The sequence below is a fragment of the Balaenoptera physalus genome (genome assembly GCF_965194825.1).
Source record: "Balaenoptera physalus genome assembly, chromosome: 4".
NCBI classification, from domain to species: Eukaryota; Metazoa; Chordata; class Mammalia; order Artiodactyla; family Balaenopteridae; genus Balaenoptera; species Balaenoptera physalus.
Genome location: NC_138891.1, coordinates 25061332 through 25087564, shown reverse-complemented (window position 1 = coordinate 25087564; position 26233 = coordinate 25061332). Strand labels below are relative to the sequence as shown.

The window sequence follows — 26233 nt, the reverse complement described above, 5'->3', positions numbered from 1 at the left end:
TTTGTGACGCGAGGCGTTCTGCGCTGGTGCCCACCATGCCCCTTTCCTCCCCAGATCCAGGGGTCTGGCTTATCTGAGCCTCTCAGGCTGGGAGTGAGTGACAGAAGAGGACCGCTAAAAACCAAAACTCTCGCGAATCTCGCCTGCCGAGCGTTCCCGGCTCAGAGCGCACCCAACGCTGCAAATTTGACCGGAGCGCACCCCGCCCCTTGCCCCGCCCCTTGCCCCGCCCCCTCGAGTCCTACGCGGAAAAGAACTCTGGCCTGGAGAGCGGATCGGCCGCGGCTTCCGGGAGGAGTTTTGGGCCCCGCGAGCTTCCGTCGGGCGCCGCGCTTTCTCACCAGAGACAGCTGTGGAGACGCCAGGAGCCCGCCTCGGCGTGGTTGAAGAGTGCCTCGCGTCCTCACCATGGGCGAGCACGGCCTGGAGCTGGCGTCTATGATCCCGGCCCTGCGGGAGCTGGGCAGGTAGGGCCGGGCCGGCGTCTCACGTGCTCTCCCTTCCTAGCCGCGCGCGTCCCGGCCCCGATCCCCTCAACCCCGGCCGCGGCCCTTGTGGAGATGCTCCGCCGCTGACTTGAGCGCTTCTCCCTCAGAGAGGCCGTTGGAAGGACGAGGGGCGTCGCCGCAGACCTGCGGGATGCGGATCCGAGGGGAGGGGTGGTCTGCTGGCCCCACTTTACCTCAGCGGCGCCGGGGAGCTCGTCCCTCTCCCCCCCCCCCCCTCCCCCAAACCCCAGGAGGATTGCCTCCGCGGCGGGAGGGAAAGGCCCCTTCCGAACACTTTCTGGTCACTTTCCTACATTTATTTGCTTCTCGAAAGCCTCTTCCCTTAGATGGAGTACTTGACCCGTGGACTTTCCCCAGTTTCTGTGCTTTATGATCGCTGGTGGAGTTATTGGTTTTTACCTTTACGTTTTGACCCAAAACTACCCTCGGAAGAAAAATCACTGGTTCTGATTGGCAAGGAAGGCCACTTGCTAGGAAAAGTTCGTTTCTAAGTGAAACCATATGCCATTCTGGAGATGGGACCCCTTTCGTGTCGATCATCCAGTCCTCCATCCGTTATTTTAGTCAGAAATCCCAGGGATCGGCCACAACGTCCACAGAACATAAATGTGCACAGAGTATTGCCAACATTTGAAGATAATGTTCCATTTGCAAAAGCTCTTTTTTTTTTTTTTAATCCTTTCTGTAAACCCAAGAGTAAAATCGTGTAAAGCAGTATTCTGCCCGAAGAGAGTAGGTGGATGTTGATGGCTGCTGCCCCCATTCAGGACACACACAGCCTTTCCTAAACCTGACCTAAAGACGAGAAGGCAGGGTTTTTGTTTGTTTGCTTTTTAAAAAAAAATATTTGTAATCCACTGTGAACAGAAAATAAGTGAGCTTGTACCACTGCTGCAGTTGAACTATCAATTGGAATAGTTGCTTTCCAATTTCTTGAACTGGTTGGAAACTTAGCACGCAGCCACAACTGACGTTAAGCCCATGGGATATTTAATTCCCTTTCTTTTTGCAGTGCAGCTGTGTCCATCTCCACTTGTTGACCGTACAGAGGCACTGACATTTAGTCTTCCCCAATTACCTACATAAGAGGGTATAAATGAAGGGACCATACTTGTCTTAACTGAATCATCATATTGTTGTGTGTATGGTTTTTTTTTCCACTTTGTATGAATGTTGCAAGCATACTTGTGTTAACATTTTGTAAAGTAACATCTACCTTTCTAAAAGAAGATGAAGGCAGGTGTTCATATAGGAAGTTGATGCACAGATTTCATCTTTCAGGCTCGATGTGAAGCTCAGTGTACTTTTCCCACCTTGCTTTAATATAGAATTTGCTGATTAATACTTCTCTTCCCTTTTCTTTCTTCCTCTGTGATACTTGTTAGTAAAAATAATAGGATCTTGGATTTATTTTTAGTCTCTTTCATCAACAGAGCTTATAGTTACCTTTCACTCATTTGTAGCCATTCTAAGAGATGGAATAGAAAAACTGACCGTAGTGAATTGTCTAATAATAGTTTTTAATTGTCATGACGTTTTCATTGCAACTGCTTCATTCAAGCTTACTCAGTCTCACAGTATCTCCATGATAGAGAATGGAGCAAATATTATCACTGTTTATTAAGAATCAGAGTCACAGAAATTGAAGTACCAAAGTCAAAGAGATAGCAGTTAGTATTAGAGCTGGGTTTCAGATTCAAGCCATCAAGACCTTTCCTCCTCAGTTTTTTTTTTTTTCTTCATTGACCATGGCAGTTAGATTTCTGAAAAAAGTAAGATGTTACTGTTTTAATGTGTGGACTCTTCTTCCTCTGTCTCTCAGGGATAAATTTTGCTTCAGTGTTTTTTTCTGTTAGCACTCTTTTCTCTGCCTAGTCTCTCCGGGTGATCTCATCCACTCTTCCTGCCTTCAACTACCACCTGCTATTTGATGACTCCAAATCCATGTCTCCAAGCCATATTTCTTTCATATAGAATCATATATGCAACTGTATACTGGCAGACTGTGTTAGTATAACCCATTTGTTCCCTGGGTGTCCTATATGCAGTTAAGACTCAATATATCCAATTTAAATTCTCTGCATATCCCAACCTTCCCAAGCGGTTTTTCTTTTTGTTTTTGTTTTTTTTTAATTCCTCTTATTCACTGAGGTAGGGATATCTCAGTAAATGATACCGTGTTCACTTATTTTTCCAAACTGGAAATCTAGGAATCATTCTTGACTCCGTATGTGCTTTCGGGCTATATCATTAGTCCTCTTTCAATCTTCACTCTCTTCCTCAGTAACTTTGTCTAGTCCCATAACTTTTAAATACCATCTATATGCTGATAACTCCCAAATTTATCACTCTAGCCCAGAGATATATATTAGGTTGCTTACTCAACATCTATACTCAGAAATGAAAATTAACATATCCAAAGCAGAACTGCTGATTTGTTGTCCTTAAACCTGTTCATTCCCCAGCTTATTGTAAATGTAGGAACCAAAAGCCTAAGAATTATCCTTGATTTTTTTCCCTTACCCCTTAATAATCCATCAACAAGTCCTGTCAACTGTACCTTTAAAAAACACTTTTCACCATCTCCACTGCTATCACCAAAATTTCTTATCTGGACTATTACAGTAACCTCTCAGCTGATCTCTCCATTTCCACTTTTACCCACTTACAGTGGATTTCCCACTCAGCAACCAAAGTGATTTTTACAACTATAAATCATATTGTAGATTATATAACATTACTCCCCTGCTCAAAATCTTCCTTTGGTTTTCCAGCATACTTAGAATAAAATCCAAACTCCTTCCCAGGGCCTCTGAGGTCTGCCATAATCTGGCCTCTGCCTACCTCTGACTTCATGGCCTTGTATCCCTCCCTTGCTCACTCTACTCCAATGACATTAGCTTTATTTTTTTAATACACCAAGATCATTCCTGCCTTCATTCCTTTGCACTCGTTTCTTCTATCTGAACACTGGCTAGTTCCATTCAGATGTCATTTCCAAGAACCTTCTCTGACCTTCCTGTTTAAAATTACTTTGTAATCGCAAGATCTTTTCCAACAGTGATAGTTGCCATTAAAATGTTAAATGGGAAATGAGAGGGAGATGAGGCGCTGGGGAGCAGCATTAGCCCCTAGAGGAGGTTTGGATGGTGAGAAGAAGCCAGTCATGGGAAACTGGGAGGAGAAGTGTCTGAGATGGAATAGAAAATACAGACATCTCTAGGTGGGAATGAGGCTACTTTTTAAAGAGGAGGAAGAAGCCTGGAACATAGGGAGCAAAGACAGGAGTAGCATTAATTAAGAATGGAAGAGTAGGCAGAGGCCAGATCCTTTAGCACTTTATAGGGCAGAATGAGGAGTTAGATTTTAAGTTCAGTGGGAAGCCATTGGGATGTTTTAAACAGAGAAATAACATAATTGAATTCATGTTTTAAAAACATGTTTAACCTTCACTCACCTGCTTAGAACCCTTCAGTGTCCCATTGCCTTCAGTACAAAATTCAAACTCGTTAGTCCTTTGCGCTTAGACCTTATCTTCCCTCTTCAGCTTCATTTCCAGATACTACCTCCCTGTTCTTTGGCCATGTAGAACCTCTGACAGTTTCTAGAACGGCTTATGTTCTTGTTCCTGACCCTTTGCACATGTTTCCTCTGCTGGAATACTCGCCTTACTTCCCTTATTTTACCTGCCTAGCCCCCTAGGGACTCAGCTTTGTGTCACCTCCTCCAGGGAGCCTTGACTGATAGGTCCTGCTCAGGGCTGAGTGTCCCTCTTACGTTCTATCTTGGCTCTATTAACGCTTAACCATGCTGTGTTAAAATTGCCTGCTTACTTTTTTGTCCTTTAAACTGCGAATTCTTTTAGTGCAGATACATGGTACCTTGGTTTTCCTGGCATTTGATACTTGCCCCAGGGGAGGTTTTCAAGTGTTTGTTAAATGTATCCAAACTTTATGTGATAACTTACCACCCAAATATTTCTGTATACTTTTGAAAAAGTATACCCTCTTAGCTCAGTTCCAAGGTAGAGGTTGCAAAATAAGAAATCCTTACTCTCCTGTGAATTTCTTTATTCTGATAGTACATCTGATAAATGACAATCACTTCACCTTTATAAAAAAACTGATTTTTAAAAATTATGCAAATGACACATGAATGCATAATCTTTTTTACAGAGTTAAACTTTATAGGAAACTCTGACCACCAGCCACAATCCTGGTTCCTCTCCACCACAAACGTCCTCATTAACATTTTAAAATGACACTCGTCAAATTACACTTGGTTTATGACAAAATCTCCTGACTTTGTCTAAAACAATTCATGTTATCTTGTAATTTCAGACTTAAAAATTTTTTTGTTATATTTAAATCTGTGATGTCCTATAACCTACTGTGGACACCAGCCAAATGTTGCCACTGAGCGTTTCACATGTGGCTGATCTAAACTGAGATGTGCTCTAAATGTAAGATACTGGGTTTCGAAGACTTAATTACCACCCCCCTCCAAAAGGAATGTAAACAATCTCATTAATAATTTTTATATTGATTACATGTTCAGATAATATTTCGGATATATTATTGGGATTAAAATTGCCTGTTTCTTTTTACATTCTTAATGTGACTACCAGAAAATTTAAACCTACAAATGTGGCTTGCATTGTATTTCTGTTGGCCAGTGCTGGTTTAAATAAGATAAAAAACACAAAATTTTTTCTCTTTCACGTATAAATACAACTACTTGTTCTTTGATTCTGTACACCTAGAGTTTATATTACTTGTAAATATTTATTAACTTCAGTAACTTAGTTGTTTTCTATCAAGCAAGACACAGTTTTAGGTGGGGTATAGGGGATGCAAAGGGAAGTGAAACACATTTTCTCTCCTGAAGGAGCTTATGGTCTAGTGGTGCTGCAGGAATTCATAGAGAAATAAAACATAGTCTCCACCTCTAGGAGCCTATGGTCTAGTGGCAGAGAACAGGTAGATAGATATTCCACAGGTCCGAAAAAGTTTATACATTAAGGATGAAGGAGGCACAAGATGCAGAAAGATTCTTATGAACTGTTCATTCATTCAGCAGAGTTTTTTGGAGTGTTTACTATGTACCAGGACCATTTCCATCATGGCAGTTATTAGCTGTAGATGCCTTGGATCCTGTACGTAATCAGTTAGGATTGGACTTTGTGATTGAATAATCAAGAAAATAATTAACCTTCTCATTTTTTCTTTTAGCATTGTTTAAGTGGGAAAACATATGTACATTTATAGAACTATATGGATGTTATAAGTTGTTATTTATATGAAATACATAATTTTATTTTTTGTAAATAACCAGCTTACCTACTATATCCTCAGCTGTTTTGTCAGTAGAAGTGATGGAGTGAGCTAATCATTTATACACAACTTTCCATGAATCCTCTATGCAGAACTAGTTATTTCCTGCTTTGGGTGTATATGACACTTGATTAAAATTATTTGTGTGCTTTCTTACCCTCTCCCCAGTGACTTCCTTGAAGCAGGGCATCTGGTTTTATTTGTGTTTTGAATTTATTGTATTATTAATGTCTGTACTCATCCTTTCCTCCTGTATTAATAAATATGTATTAATGATTATCATTAGGATTAATGATAATCATCCTGTCCAAGGATTATCTCTTTACTTATACATGGTCCCAGGAAGGAAAGCCAAATTTCAAGAATCAATTGTTCAAGTGTTTCCATCTTAAGGGAGACAAAACAAAACCCTCTTGACCTCATATATTCCTTGAGTTACCACTAACTCCCAGTTCTTCTCTTCATTTCATGGTCAAGCTTTAGAGAGAGCATGCTATTCTCAATATTCACATTTCATTTGTTTTTCACCCTTTGCAATCTGACTTCTGCCTTTACCACTAAAACTTTAAAATCCAAAGGACATAAAAAAATTAACTCAAAATGAATCAAAGACCTAAATGTAAGACTAAAACTATAAGACTCTTAGAAGAGAACTCTTAGGCAAAAAGCTTCCTGACATTGGATTTGGCAGTGATTTCTTGAATATGACACCAAAAGCATGGCAGCATATGAAAAAATAGATCAAATTTAAAATTACAAATTATCAAAATTTAAAACTTTTGTGCAGCAAAGGACAGTATCAACAGAGTGAAAAGATAGCCTATGGAATGAAAGAAAATGTTTGCAAGTCATATATCTGATAAGGAGTTAATATCCCTAAAATATTAAGAACTACAGCTCAGTATCAACAACAAAAAGCAACCTGATTTAAAAATGAGGAAAGGGTCAGTAGAGTATGAGACTCCCAAAAATGAGGAAAGGACTTAAATAGACTTCCTCCAAAGAAGAAAGACAAATGGGCAAAAAGCACATGAAAAAATGTTCAACATCCCTAATTATTAGGGGATTGTGAATCAAAAGTACAATGAGATACCACTGCAGACCCATGAGGATGGCTGCTATTTTAAAACAACAACAAAAATAACAAGTGTTGGTGAGGATAAGGAAAAATTGGAACTTTGTAAGTTGTTGGTAGCGATATAAAATGGTGCAGCTATTGTGGAAGCAGTATGGCAGTTTCTCAAAAAATTAAACATGGAAGTACCATATGATCTTGCATTTCCACTTCTAGGTATATACCCAAAATAATTGAAAGGGACTGAAACAGATACTTGTACACCCATGTTCATAGAGGCATTAGTTACAGTAGCCAAAAGGTGGAAGCAATCCAAGTGTCTATGGAAACATGGATAGATAAATAAAATGTGGTATAAACACAGTAGAATATTATCTAGCCTTAAAGAGGAAGGAAATCCTGACACGTTACAACATGGATGAACTGTGAAGATGTATGCTAAGTGAAATAAGTCAGTCACAAGAGGACAAATATAGGATTCAACGTGTAGATGTAAGTAGTCAAATTCATAGAGACAGAATTGTCGGCGGTGGGAATGGGGAGATATTGTTTAGTGAGTACAGTTTCACTTTGTGAAGATGAAAAAGTTCTGGAGAGGGATGGTGGTGATGGTGTAGGATAATGTGAATGTACTTAATGCCACAGAACTGTACACTTAAAAATGGTTAAAATGGTAAATTTTATGTAGTGTATTTTAGCATAATAAAAAAATATATCCAAAGGACATGTTAACAAACTAATTTTATTTGATTGTGTTGACAGCTCCCTCCTTAAAATTCTAACCTCCTTGGATTCTAGAACACATCTCTCATTGTTTTTCTTTCTGTTTCTCTGGCCCTTTCCTTTTCTCCTCGTGCCTCTACTAACCTTAACTTTGGGTTCTCTCCTTGGCTTTCTTATTACTTATTACATTTGCGTTCATATCCAAGGCTTCCACTACTACTAGCTCTAATAGGGTAGATTATATAATCTCTCTAAGCACCAGTCTCCACATATGCAAATTAGAGTCTAATATCCCTATCTTATTTCTTGTGAAATATGAAATAATACAGTGTGTTTAGCCTTGCTTGATATGTACTATTATATATCGATAAGTTAATCTATATCTCTAGGCTAGAACTTGAGGTCTAGAACTGTAATTCCAAAAATCTTTTGGACATTCCACTTAGTTGTTCCCTTGAGACCTTAAACTCAGTATTTCTAAAACTGAATTTTTTTTCTTCCCATACGTGTGCTTCCACCTGTGTTAACTGTTTGGGTGAATGGCTTCATAATCCAGCCTGGATAGAGGGCTAGATTGATTTATCAGTCTCCTCCATTAAACTGTCTGTCACCTTCCCAAGAGGAGCTTCTGATGTGTTGTATGGCGCATTATAGGTACTCAGTAAATGTTTGTTGATTACACGAATAACTGTATGATTCCTCATTATGTAGTGGAACACAGGCTTTCTATTATTATGTTCTATTCCTTGGTTATTTACACAAATCATGGAACTCAAGTTGAATTCATTCAGGATTCTAGGATACTCTTCCTCTGCTTAATTATTGTATCTCCTTTTAATATTATTTTTTCTTGATTGTTCTTAAGACTCAATATGTGTATTTTTCCCTAACATTTTATTGAATTTTTATTGTGGAAAGTTTCAAACTTACAATAAAAGAGAAAATGGTATAACTGATTTCCCATTTCACCTAATAATGATCAATTCGTGGCTCTCTTCCTCTCCTCAGAGTACTTTGCAGCAAATTCCAGGCATCATTTTACCAATAAATACCAGTATTTATCTCTAAAGGATAAAGACTTTTTTGACATACCACAATACCGTTATCACACCTAAAAATATAATTTCTTAATAGCATCAGATATCTAGTCTGTGTTCAAATATTCCCAATTGTCATATATAGTTTGCTATTTTTATTTTTGATTCAGAATCCAATGTAGGGTCATATATTATAATTGGTTGATATGGCCCTTAAGTTCATTATGGGTTTCTCCTCCTCTCTTTTTTCCCTTTGGAATTTCTTTGTTGAAGAAACTGTTTTCTCTTGATTTTCTAAAAGTCTAGATCTGTTCAATAGAAATATAAAGCAAGCCACGTATGTAATTGAAATTTTCTAGTGGCTACATTACAAAAAGGAAGTAAGTGAAATTAATTTTAACAATATATATTACTACCATATTATATCACATATGTGGAATCTAAAATATGACACAAATGAATTTATTTATGAAACAGAAACAGACTCAGACATAGAGAACAGACTTGTGGTTGCCAAAGGTGGGGGAGGGGAAGATTCGATTGGGAGTTTGAGAATAGCAGGTGCAAACTTTTATATATAGAATGGATAAACAACAAGGTCCTATTGTATAGCACAGGGAACTATATTCAATATCCTGTAATAAACCATAATGGAAAAGAATATGAATCACTTTGCTGTACATGAGAAACTAACACAACATTGTAAATCGACAATACTTCAGTAAAAAACAAGAAAAACTTTAAAACCTCACAAAAACCCCAATGTATATTATTTAACTCAGTATATCCAGATATTATCATTTCAACATGTAATTAATATAAAATTATTAATGCGGTATTACACATTTTTGGTAATGAATATTCAAAATCCATTGTGTATTTTATACTTGTAGCACATCCCAGTTTGGACTAACTACATATCAGGTTCGCACTAGCATGTGATAAGGGCTACCATATTGCGCAGGTCAGGTCTAGACTTTGCAGATTGGATACTTTGCAGAAGAATACTATCAGTGTCAACATTAAAACTAAGCACTTTGATAAGTTCAACTTTAGAGAATTTTTTACAAATGACACTGTGAGTCCCTTTAAGGGTTAAAAACATTTTATTTGTATTTTAGTTCCAGTCCAGAGGAATATAATACCGTTGTACAGAAGCCAAGACAAATTCTTTGTCAGTTCATTGACCGAATACTTACAGATGTAAATGTTGGTAAGAAACAATTATTTCTGATATAAATTTTATAAATTAAATTGTGTTCTTTTCCATGTATACACATTATACTAGCATTTTTCTCCATATAATTTTAGGTATATAGTTAGTGTTTATGTTAGTTACTATTTTCAAGCAAGTTCTTTACAATATTACTTGTTACATAATGTGATTTAGGCTTAATGTGATTTAGGTTTTAAAGTAATTCTGTTTTCCTCTTTGTTATCTAGATTTTCTGCTGCTTGCTATGAGTTCTTCTTTGATATATGATATTATTATAGATAAAAATATTTGGCCAGTTCTGTTTTAGCTAGGTCTTGTGTCACTGGTTGAGAAACAGCAAATGCCATTTAAAAAAAAACTCTTTAAATAAGAGTTGGCACCTTTGTCTATGGGAGGTAATAAGATTCTGTGAGTTGTTGAATCAACTATTTCCTGTTTGTGACAATCTAAAAGACAAATATTACCAACTTGGCAAGATGGTGTCATATGTGTCATGTCTGGTAAAATTACTTGGAAGGGATAATACAGAGTGGCATTTGGCTCATGGTTTATAAATTTAATTCCAAATTTGACACAGATTTCATGACTTAACAATAGTCATTTAGCCTTTCTTTTTCGATTAGTAAAATTATGAGTTCCTGAAAAATAACAAACGACTACTGAATACTTGCAGGATGTGTTTTCATATGGTACTCCATCTGTTTAGACCACTTGTCCTTACCCTGTCTGTATGACCAACTCATCATCTAGGAATCAACTCCTTCAAGCATCTTCCCAGACACTTGTTTCCTCTATTGTAGATTAGGGCAGTTAACATATAATTACTGGTTTATTTGTCTGACTCCTTCACCTGATTGTGAGGGTTTTTTTAATCCTCAGATTTTCACACAGTGCCAGGCGTATTGTAGGCCTATAGCACATGTTTGGTGAATGGATATATAACAGATGAATACATATGATTATTAAACATTTAAAATTAGAAAGATAGGATTGTAGTGTGTTTTTAGCCCCATCAGTTTATCATGAGCACTGTGTTGGACATAATTCTTGTCACCAAAGTCTAGTTTCTTAAAAGGACTGCCATTTAATTTGTCATGACTCTTTTGTTTTAGTTGCTCTGGAACTTGTAAAGAAGACTGACTCTCAGCCAACCTCTGTGATGTTGCTTGATTTCATCCAGCATATCATGAAGTCCTCCCCACTTATGTTTGTAAATGTGAATGGAAGCCATGGGCAAAATGAGGCCAAAGGCAGTTGTATTGGTAAGTCCTGCTGTTTGTGCATTCATTTTCAATTTCTTCTATGAATTCTACCCTCTTCTGCTCTTCTGAAATATAATGTACACATTGTTACACATATTTTGGTCAAATTTGGTATAAACTGAGGGAGCAAAATGGTAATGGTTAGTTTTATTTCATGCATCCTTATTGTGTTCTTATGAACTAGGTACCCAGAATGGAGCAGAAGTAATTGAATATGTTCATATGCCATTGAAAACTTTAGAAGTTTTCTTTTTTCTGTTTTTGGTAATCTCTTTCTTGTAGATCAGGCGTTAGCAAACCATGGCCCACAGGCTGGCCGCCTGTTTCTGTGAACAAAGTTTTATTGGAACACAGCCATGATCATTCATTTACTTATTGTCTGCACTACTTCAAAGGCAACACTGAGTAGTGGACATGGAGATCATATGGCCCTCAAGCCTAAAAGACTACTTTTGTCTCTTTATTGGCTTCCTCATAAAGAGGTGTAAAGCACATAGCTTTTTTTTTTCTGTACAATGCATAGAGTATTTAAAAATTTTTTTGCTTGAATTTAAGATTCAACTTTGATAGTATGTCCTTTAAAAAGTCTTTTCTGACCATTACTGACTGCCTACTCTAGGACTGGCTTAGTTGCTCTTTCTTTATGCTGTTAGTACAGAGTGTTCTATATTTCTTCTATCATAGTAGTTTTTAAACTATATTATAAATACCTGTCTGTCTATATTCTTCGCTACACTGATTTTTAAAAAACAGGTTATAACCCATTTAGTGGGTATTGAAGATGAAATATAATTGACTAGAAAATAATATAGTACACTGCATGTAATAAGTACTGTTTCATGAAACTTGTTTCATATATTTAAATTTTAAAAATATGCATATGTATACTGGGTTGTGATATGAAATATATCTCTTAGTTGCAGTTAAGAAGTTCGAGAATCTATATTATAGGATTCAGGAGGACAGGACTATGACTGATTTGTTCTTATGCGTCTGAGACAGAGTCACTACTCAATAATATTTGTTGAAGGAGTGATAATTACTATTTACTGAGCCTTTATTTAACTTGAGGCACTATGCTGAGAATTTCAAATATATTATCTTACTTGATCAGGGTAGCATATAAAGTAGGTGTCATTATTCCCCTTTCATAGATGAAGTTACAGAAGTTTAGAGAAATGAAAAGTTCACACGACTGATAAGTGGAGAGCTAGGAACTTGTCTGACGCCAAATTTGGTATTCTAAATTATTATAATATGTTTCCATTGTGTAGGCGATGTTTTAGACTATTTTGTTAGTGAAGTTTACACTTTAAAAATAAATCATCAAGCATTTAGCAAATTGATTGGCACTCTGATGTATTTATTTATTTATTATCTTTTTTGTTTGTTTATTTCAAAGAATTCAGTAACTGGATCATAACAAGACTTCTGCGGATTGCAGCAACTCCATCCTGTCACATGTTACACAAAAAAATCTGTGAAGTCATCTGTTCATTATTATTTCTTTTTAAAAGCAAGAGTCCTGCCATTTTTGGAGTACTGACGAAGGAATTATTACATCTTTTTGAAGATTTGATTTACCTCCACGAAAGAGATGCAACGGGACGCTTTGTGGAATGGCCAGTGGTAGTTAGCCGATTTTTAAGTCAATTAGATGAACATGTAGGATATTTACAACCAGCTCCTTTGCAGTTCATGAACATGCAAAATTTAGAGTTTATCGAAGTCACTTTATTAACGGTTCTTATTCGTATTATTGCAATTGTGTTTTTTAGAAGGCAAGAACTCTTACTTTGGCGGATAGTTTGTGTTCTGCTAGAGTATGGTAGTCCAAAAGTTAAATCCTTAGCAATTAGCCTTTTAACTGAACTCTTTGAGCTTGGAGGACTACCAGCACAACCAGCCAGCACTTTTTTCAGCTCATTTTTGGAATTATTAAAACACCTTGTAGAAATGGATGCTGACCAATTGAAACTCTATGAAGAGCCATTATCAAAGCTGATAAAGACACTATTCCCCTTTGAAGCAGAAGCTTATAGAAATGTTGAGCCTGTCTATTTAAATATGCTGCTAGAAAAGCTCTGTGTCATGTTTGAAGATGGTGTGCTTTTGCAGCTTAAGTCTGATTTGCTAAAAGCAGCTTTGTGCCATTTACTGCAGTATTTCCTTAGATATGTGCCAGCTGGGTATGAATCTGCTTTACAAGTCAGGAAGGTTTATGTGAGAAATATTTGTAGAGCTCTTGTGGATGTGCTTGGAGTTCAGGTAGATACAGAGGTAAGTCATTTTTAAGGTTACTTGTTAAGCATGTAATTTGTTCTTAATTTAAGTGTATGCATATATGCAAGATTAATAATGAGAAAATAAAATATCTTTAATAATGTACATTCAGAATGGGATGATGTTTATAATCTACTTTGGCTTCCTATTATGGATTTTTAATTTGATTTTAGAAACATTTGTGCACTACATTGGTAATGAACTGCCAATGGAGTTTTAAAGTAGAGTTTGTGAAGTGTAAACATGTTTGTTGCATTATTAATCAAAAAGGGGCCAGTTATCACCTTCATTGCAAAAACTTTGAGCACTCACATAGATTTTTCTTTGACAGGTTATAATCAATCACTTCTAGAAAACCTATAGGTATATAGTACTAGTCATGCCAAATTGTGCCTTTTTTTTCTATTTGAACTGTGGGAGACAGTCAGTACAATAAAATAGATATACAATAAATTGATTAAATAGTTTATTTTATCTGTAAGTCTTGCTAGATTTGTAGTATGAAAGAAGTTAGTAATTCCCTTGTGAAATTTTTCTTTGTGGCATTTTGGTCTAGGGAAAAACAGGTTATAGAGAGAAGGATTTGTCTTAGGCCTTCTAAGACTATAGACCATAGTTCTAGATATAGAACTATACATATGTCGATGTATAGACTGTGAAATAATATATAGATTAACTTAGGTTTTTGTTTTGTCTTTGTTTTGTCTGATGAGACTCTGAAAATAATTTACCTTATTTGACATCTTAATACCTAATGCATTTTTGCTGTCTGTCTATGAATAATATAAACTTATTTTCTAAGAATTAGTTTTTTATTTTTGCTTTCTCAGTATTTGTTGGGCCCACTTTATGCAGCCTTAAAAATGGAAAGTATGGAAATCATTGAGGAGGTTCAGTGCCAAATTCAACAGGAAAACCTCAGCAGTAATAGCGATGGAGTATCACCCAAAAGGCGTCGACTCAGCTCATCTCTTAACTCTTCCAAAAGAGCACCAAAACAGACAGAGGAGTATGACCCTCATTCAGTTTGTATTTAGCCACTTAATAAAACTTTAGTCACTTAAAAATCATCTTTACGTAAGTGCTTTGACTTAAATACACAAAGAACATTTGTTCTTTCTATAGGTAGTCAAAGGAATGCTTAAAATATCTTAATAGTGCTTGTAGTCTATTCTAGTATAAAAGATTTCATGGCTAAATATGGTTACTTAAAAGACTTTTTTAAGTCTTTACTTGCCTAATTTAACTTTTTAATACATGAAAAATCTCTGAGACTTTACATCTATCAGCAATTTAGAAAATGTTAACAAACTATCTTTTTGTAATGTAGCCAAAGAATTCCCATGCTTCAGCCAACTATAAAAGTTGTTTTAAATTTCAATAGTTGTAGGGTCCCTGGCAGTCCAGTGGTTAGGACTCGGCGCTTTCACTGACGTGGCCCAGGTTCAATCCCTGGTTGGGGAACTAAGATCCCAGAAGCCGCACAGTGTGGCCAAAAAAAAAAAAATTTCAGTAGTTGCATTACATGCTGTCTTTTGTTTTAAATATTTTTCGTATGTGAGCAAAATTATATAAATTCATATGAATATGAATATCTTTATACTCCTGTTATAATTAATTACAGAATTAAACATGTGGATATGAACAAAAAGAGCATATTATGGAGTGCACTGATACAGAAGGCTGAGTCCCTTCAGGTTTTCCTTGAATTCAATAACCTGAAGAATCCTGTTATTGAGACTTTAGAAGGAATCGCTGTTATCCTACAACTGACTGCTCTGTGTACTGTTCATTGTTCTCATCAAAACATGGACTGGTAAAACAACTTGTATTTTCTGGGTGGGTTTTGTGTAATAAATTTGAATTTATTGTTTTGGAAGACCTCTTTATTCACTTGATTTTTGTGACCTTAGAACACAAACATTTCAGTGAAATAGAAATTTTTTTTTTGAGCACCTGTTAAATGCCAGATACTGTGTTAGGTACTATACATACCTTATTTAATCTTTACAAGAGTTCTGTGAAGTAAATGCTATTATGTCCACTTTACACACTAGAAATTGAGACTCAGAGAAATTGAGGCTCGTTTTTGTCTGAAGCCTAAACTAACTTTCCTGGGCAGAAAAGTAGAACACATTTTTATACAACTCAGAAGCCAATGCTCTTCTAGCCAAACGTTTCGTCAAGAGAACTTTGCCCTTTGATCATAAAAGTAGGAATTTAAAACTCACTAGAGGTATATTTTCAGTTTAGTATTCTTAATATAGGCTAATTATCAGAAGAAACAAAGTGTGAACCCTCTCTGAAGATTTAGTCTTATTTTTACTGCCGCATTATAGACCAACACTCCTTGTTAATTTTTTACATAATCATTTATTCTGTATTTTCTGACTCTTAACTAGCTAATACAAAGTTATGAAGGAGATTTTAAAGAAACTATATTAATTCAGATTGCATTAAATTTGGAATTTGAGATAACTTGAAGTAATAGCTAATTAGGTTGAAGTCTGCCTTTCTCGTATAATTAAGAAACGGTTTACACAGGCATATCTTCTGTTATTTTAAAGCCTGGTGGTGTCACATTGAAGTATCATAGATTAGCTTTACCAAATCCTGAGTGATTTAGGCATAAAGGGATTAAACTTAAAAGAATGGGCTCAGTAGTTGTGGCGCACGGGCTTAGTTGCTCTGCACCATGTGGGATCTTCCCGGACCAGGGCTCAAACCCATGTCCCCTGCATTGGCAGGCAGATTCTTAATCGCTGCACCACTAGGGAAGTCCCATACTCAAAGTTTCTTTTGGCTTACTACGATACTAGTTTTGACTATAACAAAATTCATTTTAATTCTATGTCCTAAAAAATGTTTTAACTGCAGCTGCTGTGATTTCAAGGACTGTCAACAGAAATGTAAGAAGAAATCTTCAGTAGTGATAACTTGGATGTCTTTGGATTTTTACACAAAAGTGCTTAAGAGCTGCAGGACTTTGTTAGAATCTGTTCAGAAACCTGACCTGGAGACAATTATTGACAAAGTGGTAAAAATATATGATGCTTTGATGTATATTCAAGGTGAGCACAAAAAACCAATAGATCAAAATAACCTTAAAAGGTAATCAGTATAGAAATAGGTTTTCTCTTTTGCCTAAGGCTTAAATATGCAATTGTTGGGAATACCCAAAATTTTTCCTTGATTTCAGTTCTATTAAGCTTATCAGTAATTTGTAAGTTCTAAATTTATTTGTCTAACATTTTGATTTATTCTTTTTCAGTCAATAGAAACTATTTATAACTTTAAAAGTTTTGATTTGAGAATCTGAAGAATGCTATGATTCTTCTCCTAAAAAACATATAAATGCATATTTTTATAAAGTCACATTTAATTCCTTTGGATTCACAGACCTCAGAACATCATCTCTGTGTTAAGAACCCCTGTTTATTGAATGTTTGCTGTAATTCCACTTGTAAAAGATGTTTAGAATGTCTTTTTTTTATTGAAAGAAGACACAGGTAAATATGATTAAAGAAAAGGTATAATTAATCACCTATTGTGTATTTCTGTAGTAAAAACTTCATTTGAAGATCATATCCTGGAAGACTTATGTGGAATGCTCTCGCTTCCATGGATTTGTTCCCATTCTGATGATGGCTCTTTAAAGTTGACCACATTTGCCACCAGTCTTCTAACAGTAAGCCAGAGGATTTCAGATAGCTACTGTAAGTGGTCACAAAATTCTATATGTGTGATTTGTTTTCTTTTCATTTATCTCTATATCGGCACTTCTAACACTTATTTCTATTTTTTCAATAATTACAAGAGAAGGTACATTTTTTAATAACTTAAAAAGAAGGAGTTAGACATGTAGAAAGGAATGAATTGTAGGATTTGTACATCCTCAACTCTATTCTGCCAACATTGTTCTCCAAAGATGTCATTCCAGTTTATATTTCTGTTAGCAGAATATGTGAGTTCCTGTTGTTTCATATCCTCACCAGCACTTGGCATTGTCAAATTTTAAAATTTTTGTTATCTTAAAAAAAAAAAAGAGGGAATTCCGTGGCAGTCCAGTGGTTAGGACTCCGTGCTCTCACTGCAGAAGGCCCAGGTTTGTTCCCTGGTCAGGGAGCTAAAATCCCACAAGCCACGCAGTGCGGCTAAAAAAAAAAAAAAGAATGTCAGAGACATAACTACCTAAACAAATGCATGTTTTTTGCTATCTGATGGGTGTTTCAATTTGGATTTCCCTGATTATCTAGTAAGATTGGGCATAGACCTTTTTCAGTGCACATGCTTTATTTTTGGAAAAGGAGCTTTTAATTAAATACTATATGTATTTTAAATGTTATTTGACTTTACAGCAAAGAATAAATATATATGTATATATATATAAAATTAACACTTAGAAATCTTGATTAATAGACCTAATTTTTTCAGCACCACAGGCACAGTCACGATGCGTATTTCTTCTAACTCTTTTTCCAAGAAGAATATACCTTGAGTGGAGAACAGCAGTTTACAGCTGGGCCCTGCAGAGCTCCCATGAAGTAATCCGGACAAGTTGTATTAATGGATTTTTTATCTTATTACAGCAGCAGAATTCTTGTAACAGAGTTCCCAAGATTCTTATGTATGTATTAATATTTTAATTTGAATATACAACTTGATTGGACAGATATCATATATGCAAATTTATGTTTATTGCTGGGTATATAGAGCTAACATTGCTTTTAGTTTTAGAATTAAATATTTTTTACTTCTACCCTTTGTTTTACCAGTACTTTTGCCTCAAATTAAACAAGACTATTTAGACCACAAAATTAAGCAAGAAGGTTTAGTACTTTTTGTTTTTTTCCCCATAGAGATAAAGTCAAAGATGATTCTGACATTGTCAAGAAAGAATTTGCATCTATACTTGGTCAGCTTGTCTGTACACTTCATGGCATGTTTTATTTGACAAGTTCTTTATCAGAACCTTTCTCTGAACATAAACGTATTGACCTTTTATGTAAGAGCCTAAAAGTCACTTCTCAACATGAATGTTCATCTTCTCGACTAAAAGCGTCTGTTTGCAAGCCATTCCTTTTCCTACTGAAAAAAAAATTACCTAGTCCTGTGAAACTTGGTGAGTGGTTTGTTATGATTTATTTAATATTTTAAAGCCTATTTAAGCTCTGTTTTTAAAATCAGTGGTGGAATTAGGCTAAAGCCTTAAAAAATTAGACTTGCTTGATAGAGTCAATGCTTATGTAATGATCATTCATAAAAGGGATGTCTGGTATTAGACTGTATCAGAGAACTAACAATGGAAGCAATTTTTAGATTTTCTAAATACTTTTGTGATCTGACAGTGTAATGGGGCGTACCTGATGTTTGGTTCAATATTGTGAGGTTCAGTACTCTGTATCCTCTTCAGTGATCCCAGGGACCTTCTTAATGTGTCCCTTGCCACTACTTTGGACCTTCAGAACTTCAAATAGTTAGATACTTTGCCCAGCTGAGGAGTATGGATTGTATCTTTGCCGCTTTCTGATGGTAATGGTGTATGAATTTGTTGGGAGCATGAGATTTATACACATACTTGGAAGATTGCTTTGTTTGGGTAATAAATTACAACTTGTCCTCAAGTTTTCAAAACAATGTATGATAGGTGATTTCTAGGACTCCCTAAATCTAGTAATGTTATGTAATGTAATATAAGATTAACAGGGACTGCCCTGGTGGTCCAGTGGTAAAAAACCTGCCTTACAGTGTAGGGCACGCAGGTTCGATCCCTGGTCAGGGAACTAAGATCCCACACCCGCGGGGCAACTAAGCCCCTGCGCCACAGCTACTGAGCTCGCGCGCCCTGGAGCCTGCACACAACAACTAGAGAGAGAAAACCCGTACGCCACAACTAGAGAGAAGCCTGTGCACCACAACGAAGAGCCCGAGCACTGCAATGAAAGATCCCGCGTGCCGCAACTAAGACCTGACGCAGCCAAAAAATAAACAAAATAAATAAATAATAAATAAATCTTTAAAAACAAAGTAAGATTAACAGTAAGGCTAAGCTTGCCCTTAATTCAGTTCTTTAGATTAGTGAAATGTGCTTTTAAATCTCTCCCAGTAATATAATGATCTATAAAATCTAAGTGACTAGTCATTATAAAACTTTAAAAAATTCTAGAATTTATTTTAGATTTAAATTATGTATAACTTTTACTAAGTAAAAGTAAATTTAAATTTATAAGTATTCAGTTTTATAAGTACTCAGTATTTATTCGTTTTAATCCTCCACAATTCTGTGTGCTTTACAAATTTAAACACTAAATATTGACTTTATAAGACAACTTAGCATTCTTTGTAGTATATTATTTATTGACAGTATTTTTATAGTAAAACCTTTCTGTTTACTGTGTTAAATTAAGTAGTATATGCTTTTGCCCTTTAGCTTTCATAGATAATCTGTATCATCTTTGTAAGCACCTTGATTTTAGAGAAGATGAAACAAATGTAAAAATGGTTCTTGGAACTTTATTAAATTTAATGGAAGATCCAGACAAGGATGTTAGAGTGGCTTTTAGTGGAAATATCAAGCATATATTGGAATCCTTGGATGCTGAAGATGGATTTATAAAAGAGGTTGATGATTTTTATTTTAAATTTAAATTTTATTTTATTTTACTTTATTTTTATTTGTATTTTATTTATTTTATTTTATTAAAATTTTATTTAATTTAAATTTTATTTTTCTGTGTTTTCATAAACCTGGCTTTAAAAATTTAACTAGTTAATTTTATTGGTCTAGCTTTTTGTCTTAAGAATGAAAGAAGCATATACACATGCTCAGATCTCAAGAAATAATGAATTGAAGGATACCTTGATTCTTACAACAGGGGATATTGGAAGGTATGTTTGGCAGCTATTGTATACTTCCTTATTTATTTTGGCCATTTTCCTTTTTTGTTTGCCTGCTGTTAGAAATGGTGATATGAGAGATGTGATGTTATAGGAAGAAGTGTGATATCAGTATGCATTTATTTGTGGATTTCCATTTATTTTCAAAACATTGATGATAACTTTTTTTTTTTTTTAATAATTTTAGGGCAGCAAAAGGGGATTTGGTACCTTTTGCACTCTTGCACTTATTGCATTGTTTATTATCCAAGTCAGCATCTGTCTCTGGAGCAGCATACACAGAAATTAGAGCTCTGGTTGCAGCTAAAAGTGTTAAACTGCAAAACTTTTTCAGCCAGTATAAGAAACCCATCTGTCAGGTGAGAGTCAGCATTGACCTTGACTATAGGAAATAGCATTACTTTGCAAAAGTTAAAAAAAGAACACATATATGTTTTACTTTTCTTGCTTTAAAAAAGAGGTATTTTTAAAAATGGTTTATTTAAAAGAACCTAAATCTCATCATTTTTATATTTTTGTATCTTGGTCTGAAGATATTGTTTATAAATGGGAGAGGGGAAAAATCATCTTATAATAATTATTACGCTTTATTGTTAATCTGTTAAGCCTTTCTGCCTTTCTTTTAGTGATAATAAACTTTTTTATGCCTTGATATTATGGACAAGGCACTTTGTTTTAAAAAAGGTTGATTCAAGGCTGAAAAGTAAAGGATATGTTAAAATACAAGCTTTGCACTGTGTTAGTGGTGTAATCCTTAGCAAGATATTCAAGTTTCTTAACTAAGCCTGGTTACTTCATCTGTCAAAGGGAGTATGTACATAATCTACCTCATTAAGGTTGTTACAAAAATTAAATGAACTAATTTAGGTAATATGTTTAGAACACTGTCTGATACTGTCCTTTATGTTAACTTAAAACATATTAGTTAAATGTTCTTCCTTGTGTGAAAACTAATAAATCATTTTGCTTTAGTTTTTGGTAGAATCCCTCCACTCCAGTCAGATGACAGTGCTTCCTAGTACTCCATGCCGGAATGCTGAGATGAGGAAACAAGATGTGGCTCACCAGAGAGAAATGGCTTTAAATACCTTGTCTGAAATTGCCAATGTTTTTGACTTTCCTGATCTTAATCGTTTCCTTACTGTAAGTTGCAGAGTATAGTTGACTTAATTGAGGTTTTCAATTTAATATTTTGTGTTTATTCCATTCTAGATTTTTTTGAAGAAAATCTGGCAAGTACAATGTAGACCATAGATTTTCAAATTTGCATGTTTTCCTTTGACTTTGATATGATAATATTACTTATGTTATAAAAGTGAAATACGTGTTGATTTGAGTCATTGCTCTATAAAGTTAGCTATCTTGAAAGGTTCATACTATTTAATTAATGCTAATTAATTCAGTTTACTGAGCCCTTATGTCTTTAGTGCTATGATTGGTTCCATTGATAATGGAAAGTCTAATATGATCTTACCTACCCCTAAGGAGTTGGAGTAATATAGTACAAACTAGTGCTATAGATGACCTGTGAATTCAGATGATAGAGTTTGTAGTATGGAGTAGTTTGGGAAGCCTTTGAAAAGTCATTAGTGGGGCTGAGGTTTGAAAGATGGATGGTGTAGATTATCTTCTTATGTTTTCCCGAAGGCAAAGTTTATTATTCTTAGTTAATATTATAATAGTGATCCATGCAGAATTTTTCTCTACAGTATTATCATATTTTAACAAACTTAAATTGCATGTAAATTGGACAAATCCTAGAAGGAAATATGATACTATACACTGAGGACCACAAAGATATTTTTACCTTTTCCCTCAGTAGTTCCATCTGGGAACCCCAAAGCACAGATGTTTATTGCAACATTTTCCAAGTAGCAAATAGACAAAACCCGGAGAAGAAACTAAGTGTCTAATATTTAGGTCCTAGAATGTTATGTACCTTAACATAATAATTATAAATACTTTAGAGAAACTACCTTATAATGTCATAACAGTCTTACAGGATTAATATTAAGTTGAAAGGCATAACACAAGTAAGGTTTAAGTGTCTCTGAGGGCAGGGCCTGAGTGTTATTTGCTGTTACATGTTCAGTGCCTAGGATAGTGGCTGACATGTAGTAGTTGTTCATTAGATACATAATAAATGAAAGACCAACCATTTTATGTTTGGAATTTTGTGTATTATTTTATGAATGAGATCTTAAAGGAAACAGACCAAAATCAAAGTAGATTTGTTGCCATGTTGGAATGGTGGGTGTGTTAAAAAGGTTTTCTTTAATATTGCAGCATCAACTTTTTAATTTAAAAAATTAAAAATATTGTATTTATGGCTACTCTTGCTTATTGTCTAAATACTATAGTTAGGTCAAATAATAAATCAGGCTTGGAACCACTGCCTTAAGAGCATGAGTACATTTTAACACATATTCATGAGAAATTATTTTCTTTGCTACTTGTACATTAGCTTATTTATTGTCTGTCTCTCCCCCTCTGCAGTGTAAACTCTGTGCCATCAGGGACCTTGTCTATTTTTTCACTGCTGTATCTGAAGTGCCTGAATCATAGTAGATGCTCGTTAAATATGTGTTGAATGAATAAATGGTATATCTGAATTCAGATATGTTGTATGTGGACTCCAAGTTTGTGTGGCATTTTAAATTATTTTTGAACATAGCTTATATGAATATTTTATCACCTGGACAAATGTACTTTTTAGTAATTGTAGTGTTTCTTTTTCAGAGAACATTACAAGTTCTGCTACCTGACCTTGCTGCCAAAGCAAGCCCTGCAGCTTCTGCTCTCATTCGAACTTTAGGAAAACAATTAAATGTCAATCGTAGAGAGATTTTAATAAATAATTTCAAGTATATTTTTTCCCATTTGGTCTGTTCCTGTTCCAAGGATGAATTAGAACGTGCCCTTCATTATCTAAAGGTAATTGAATATTTGTTTGTATTTTACTCTTTTGTTTAAATTAGCATTATAGGAAAGCTGTTGTGACATTCTCGTAGGAAATAGAGTGAGTAGTTTATAGTCTATCCGTAGTTTATAGTCTATCCTAGGGTAATATAAGTTCAAATGGTATGTAAATAAGCTTTGCCCTGGGCCAAAGGAGAGTATTAAATAGAATTATTCTTTTGTTATATTCTTTGATTGTTTTACCATAATGGTATATGATAGGTAGTCATCCATTCGTGGATCAGATTCTCAGCTAATTTCATTTTATTTTTTTAAAATTTTATTTATTTATTTATTTTTATTTTGGCTGTGCCGGGTCTTAGTTGGGGCATGCGAGATCTTCACTGTGGCATGCAGACTTCCTAGTTGCAGCGTGCAGACTTCTTAGTTGCGGCATGTGGGCTTCTTATTTACAGCACACGGACTCTTAGTTGTGGCATGCGTGTGGGATCTAGTTCCCTGACCAGGGATCAAACCTGGGCCCCCTGCATTTGGGAGCACGGAGTCCTTCCCACTGGACCACCAGGGAAGTCCCAGCTAATTTCATTTTAGAATTTATTAATTGATTGGAGCTGTAAAATGACTAATGATATGCAAGTAATTACATCTATTGGAAAAGGCAGTATCCTTCAACTGTAGTACAATGTCAGCACTGAGTTTAGCTACTTAGTGCTCTGATTACAGTTTGGCCCAGTTTCTTGCTAGTTTTCAAATTTAAAATTATAGCTTGTGCTTCTTTTTTTGGTGTTATAGTAGCAACAATATCTGAGGAATAAGAGGCTACATGAGAACAAGAGAACCTGTCAGATATGCATATGTAACTCTACTGTTTTTCTCTGATGTTAATTTATTTCACATATTTCGTGATATGCCAGCTATGGATCTCTTTCCACATGAGACTTTTTGAATATTGAGTGTATTTATTCAATTTGAGAAAGAAAATCTTTATTGTAAAGGTGGAATGATGATAACATTTCAGTGCTTCTTACTACATGTCAGAAACTTTGCCAAACAATTTTTATGGATCATTTCACTTGGCTAACTCCTCACAGTTACCCAGTGAGATAAAAGTACTATTTTTCCATTTGATAGATGAGAAAACTAAGGCAGAGAAAGGTCAGATTAGGTTACTTATCTAAGTCACAGCACAACTAATAAATGATAAAGCTGGAATTTAAATATCAGCAGTCTGAGCAGAAAGACTGTGCTCTGAGCCACTGATTTTCCTGTCAGGGTTACATTTCCATGAATAATGAGTGGATGACATCTTGAACCTTTATAGAAAACTAGACTCCCTTTTAAAATTTTTATTTCAAAATAAAGTCTGATCACTTGTTTTCATTACCTGTAACCCATGGCAGACCTACCAGGAGAAATCAAGGTCAGAATCCTTTTCCAATGACTTTTTTATATCATTAGTAATTCTTGTCACCTGATCTAGAGCTCCTGATTAACTAATAGTGTATTAAAATCAGTATACTTATTTCCAAGCTATTAGTATGGAGAAAAAAAACCCTTTTTTAAAAAATTTTTGAAATATGTCTTTGGGTTAGAATGAAACAGAAATTGAACTCGGGAGTCTGTTGAGACAAGATTTCCAAGGACTGCATAATGAATTATTGCTGCGTATTGGAGAACACTATCAACAGGTTTTCAATGGTTTGTCAATACTTGCCTCATTTGCATCTAGTGATGATCCATATCAGGGCCCAAGAGATATCACGTCGCCCGAACTAATGGTAAGGAATATGTTGTATGGGTTTTTTGCTTGGTTTTTCTCCTTTTTGTAGCTTAATTATGAAATTGGAGAAACAGGTGTTTTATATATTTTCCAAATGCTAGAGATTTATTTGAATTTTCAATTGGGATTTTAATTTTGAAAAGGGTGATGATTTAAATTGCATGGTCACAGCATACATATTAGCATTGAAAAATATGCATTTTCAAATGATCTTAGATTTTATTTTTTCATTGGGTAAAAATGTTCATTTTTCTTCACCGCTTTTTCACTGTAGATTGGAGTGCGTTTGTAGCTCCCCCCGCTACCCCTTCCGTGGCATGACATGCTAACTTTATCACTTCTAACTATATCTAACTATAATCCATTGTTGGATTTAAGATAAGTTAGAAAATATGTTATTCCTTTTTGTCTTTCCTTGTCTTAAATTTGTATCTGAAATCATCTTACTATTTTATTTCTTCACCTGAAAAAACATAAATCCTGAGGCTTACTATTTCTTCTTTTGATTGCTTTCATTCTTTCAAGAGACTCAAATTTTGCTGATATTTTGCTGATATTTTGACTATCAGTGAAATATCTTGAGAGATTTCTATCTCTGCTTTCTCATTTCCCATTCATTCTTTAGCTTATTCTAGCCTGACTCTGTTCTAAATATTCTACTGAAATTCTCATCTTGTCAAGGTCAAAAACAGTCTTCCTGCTATAAAATCTAATGGTCACTTCTCTTTTCCTATCTTATTCAGCTTCCAGTAGCATTCAGTACAACTGACCATCCTTTCTTATGTGGCATCTGTGACACTGCATTTTCTTGATTTTCTTTTTGCTTCACTGTCTACTCATTCTTTTTTTAAAAATTTATTTTATTGAAGTATAGTTGATTTACAATGTTGTGTTAATTTCTGCTGTATAGCAAAGTGATTCAGTTAACATATATATATTCTTTTTCATAGTCCTTTCCATTATGGTTTATTACAGGATACTGAATACAGTTCCCTGTGCTATACAGTAGGACCTTGTTGTTTATCCATTCTGTATATAATAGTTTGCATCTGCTAATCCCAAACTCCCAATCTATCCCTCCCCCACCCCTCCCCCTTGGCAACCACAGGTCTGTTCTCTATGTCTGTGAGTCTGTTTCTGTTTGGTCGATAAAGTTCATTTGTGTCATATTTTAGATTCCACATATAAGTGATAGCATA

The 26233-nt window shown here is 35.2% G+C and overlaps 1 protein-coding gene across 4 annotated transcripts in view; it reads left to right on the top strand.

Annotated features, from left to right (window-relative positions):
- Positions 1-260: 260 nt before the first annotated feature.
- The window catches only part of ATR (ATR checkpoint kinase), a 105214-nt gene continuing 79241 nt past the window's right edge, over positions 261-26233 (top strand). For 2 of the 4 annotated variants that reach the window (XR_014263431.1, XR_014263432.1), the window contains exons 1-16: positions 261-467; positions 9799-9890; positions 11006-11155; positions 12558-13435; positions 14269-14447; positions 15063-15254; positions 16316-16509; positions 17002-17154; positions 17873-18065; positions 18298-18560; positions 19869-20059; positions 20226-20326; positions 20523-20694; positions 21308-21478; positions 23075-23269; positions 24847-25032. Coding sequence is in view for 2 of the 4 variants with exons in the window: in XM_082461158.1 (XP_082317284.1) it covers positions 409-467; positions 9799-9890; positions 11006-11155; positions 12558-13435; positions 14269-14447; positions 15063-15254; positions 16316-16509; positions 17002-17154; positions 17873-18065; positions 18298-18560; positions 19869-20059; positions 20226-20326; positions 20523-20694; positions 21308-21478; positions 23075-23269; positions 24847-25032 (3369 nt within the window). In the remaining 2 variants the exon portion in view is untranslated. The remainder of the gene's footprint in view (positions 468-9798; positions 9891-11005; positions 11156-12557; positions 13436-14268; positions 14448-15062; positions 15255-16315; positions 16510-17001; positions 17155-17872; positions 18066-18297; positions 18561-19868; positions 20060-20225; positions 20327-20522; positions 20695-21307; positions 21479-23074; positions 23270-24846; positions 25033-26233) is intronic. The other 2 variants (XM_082461158.1, XM_082461157.1) reach the window with 2 other exon arrangements.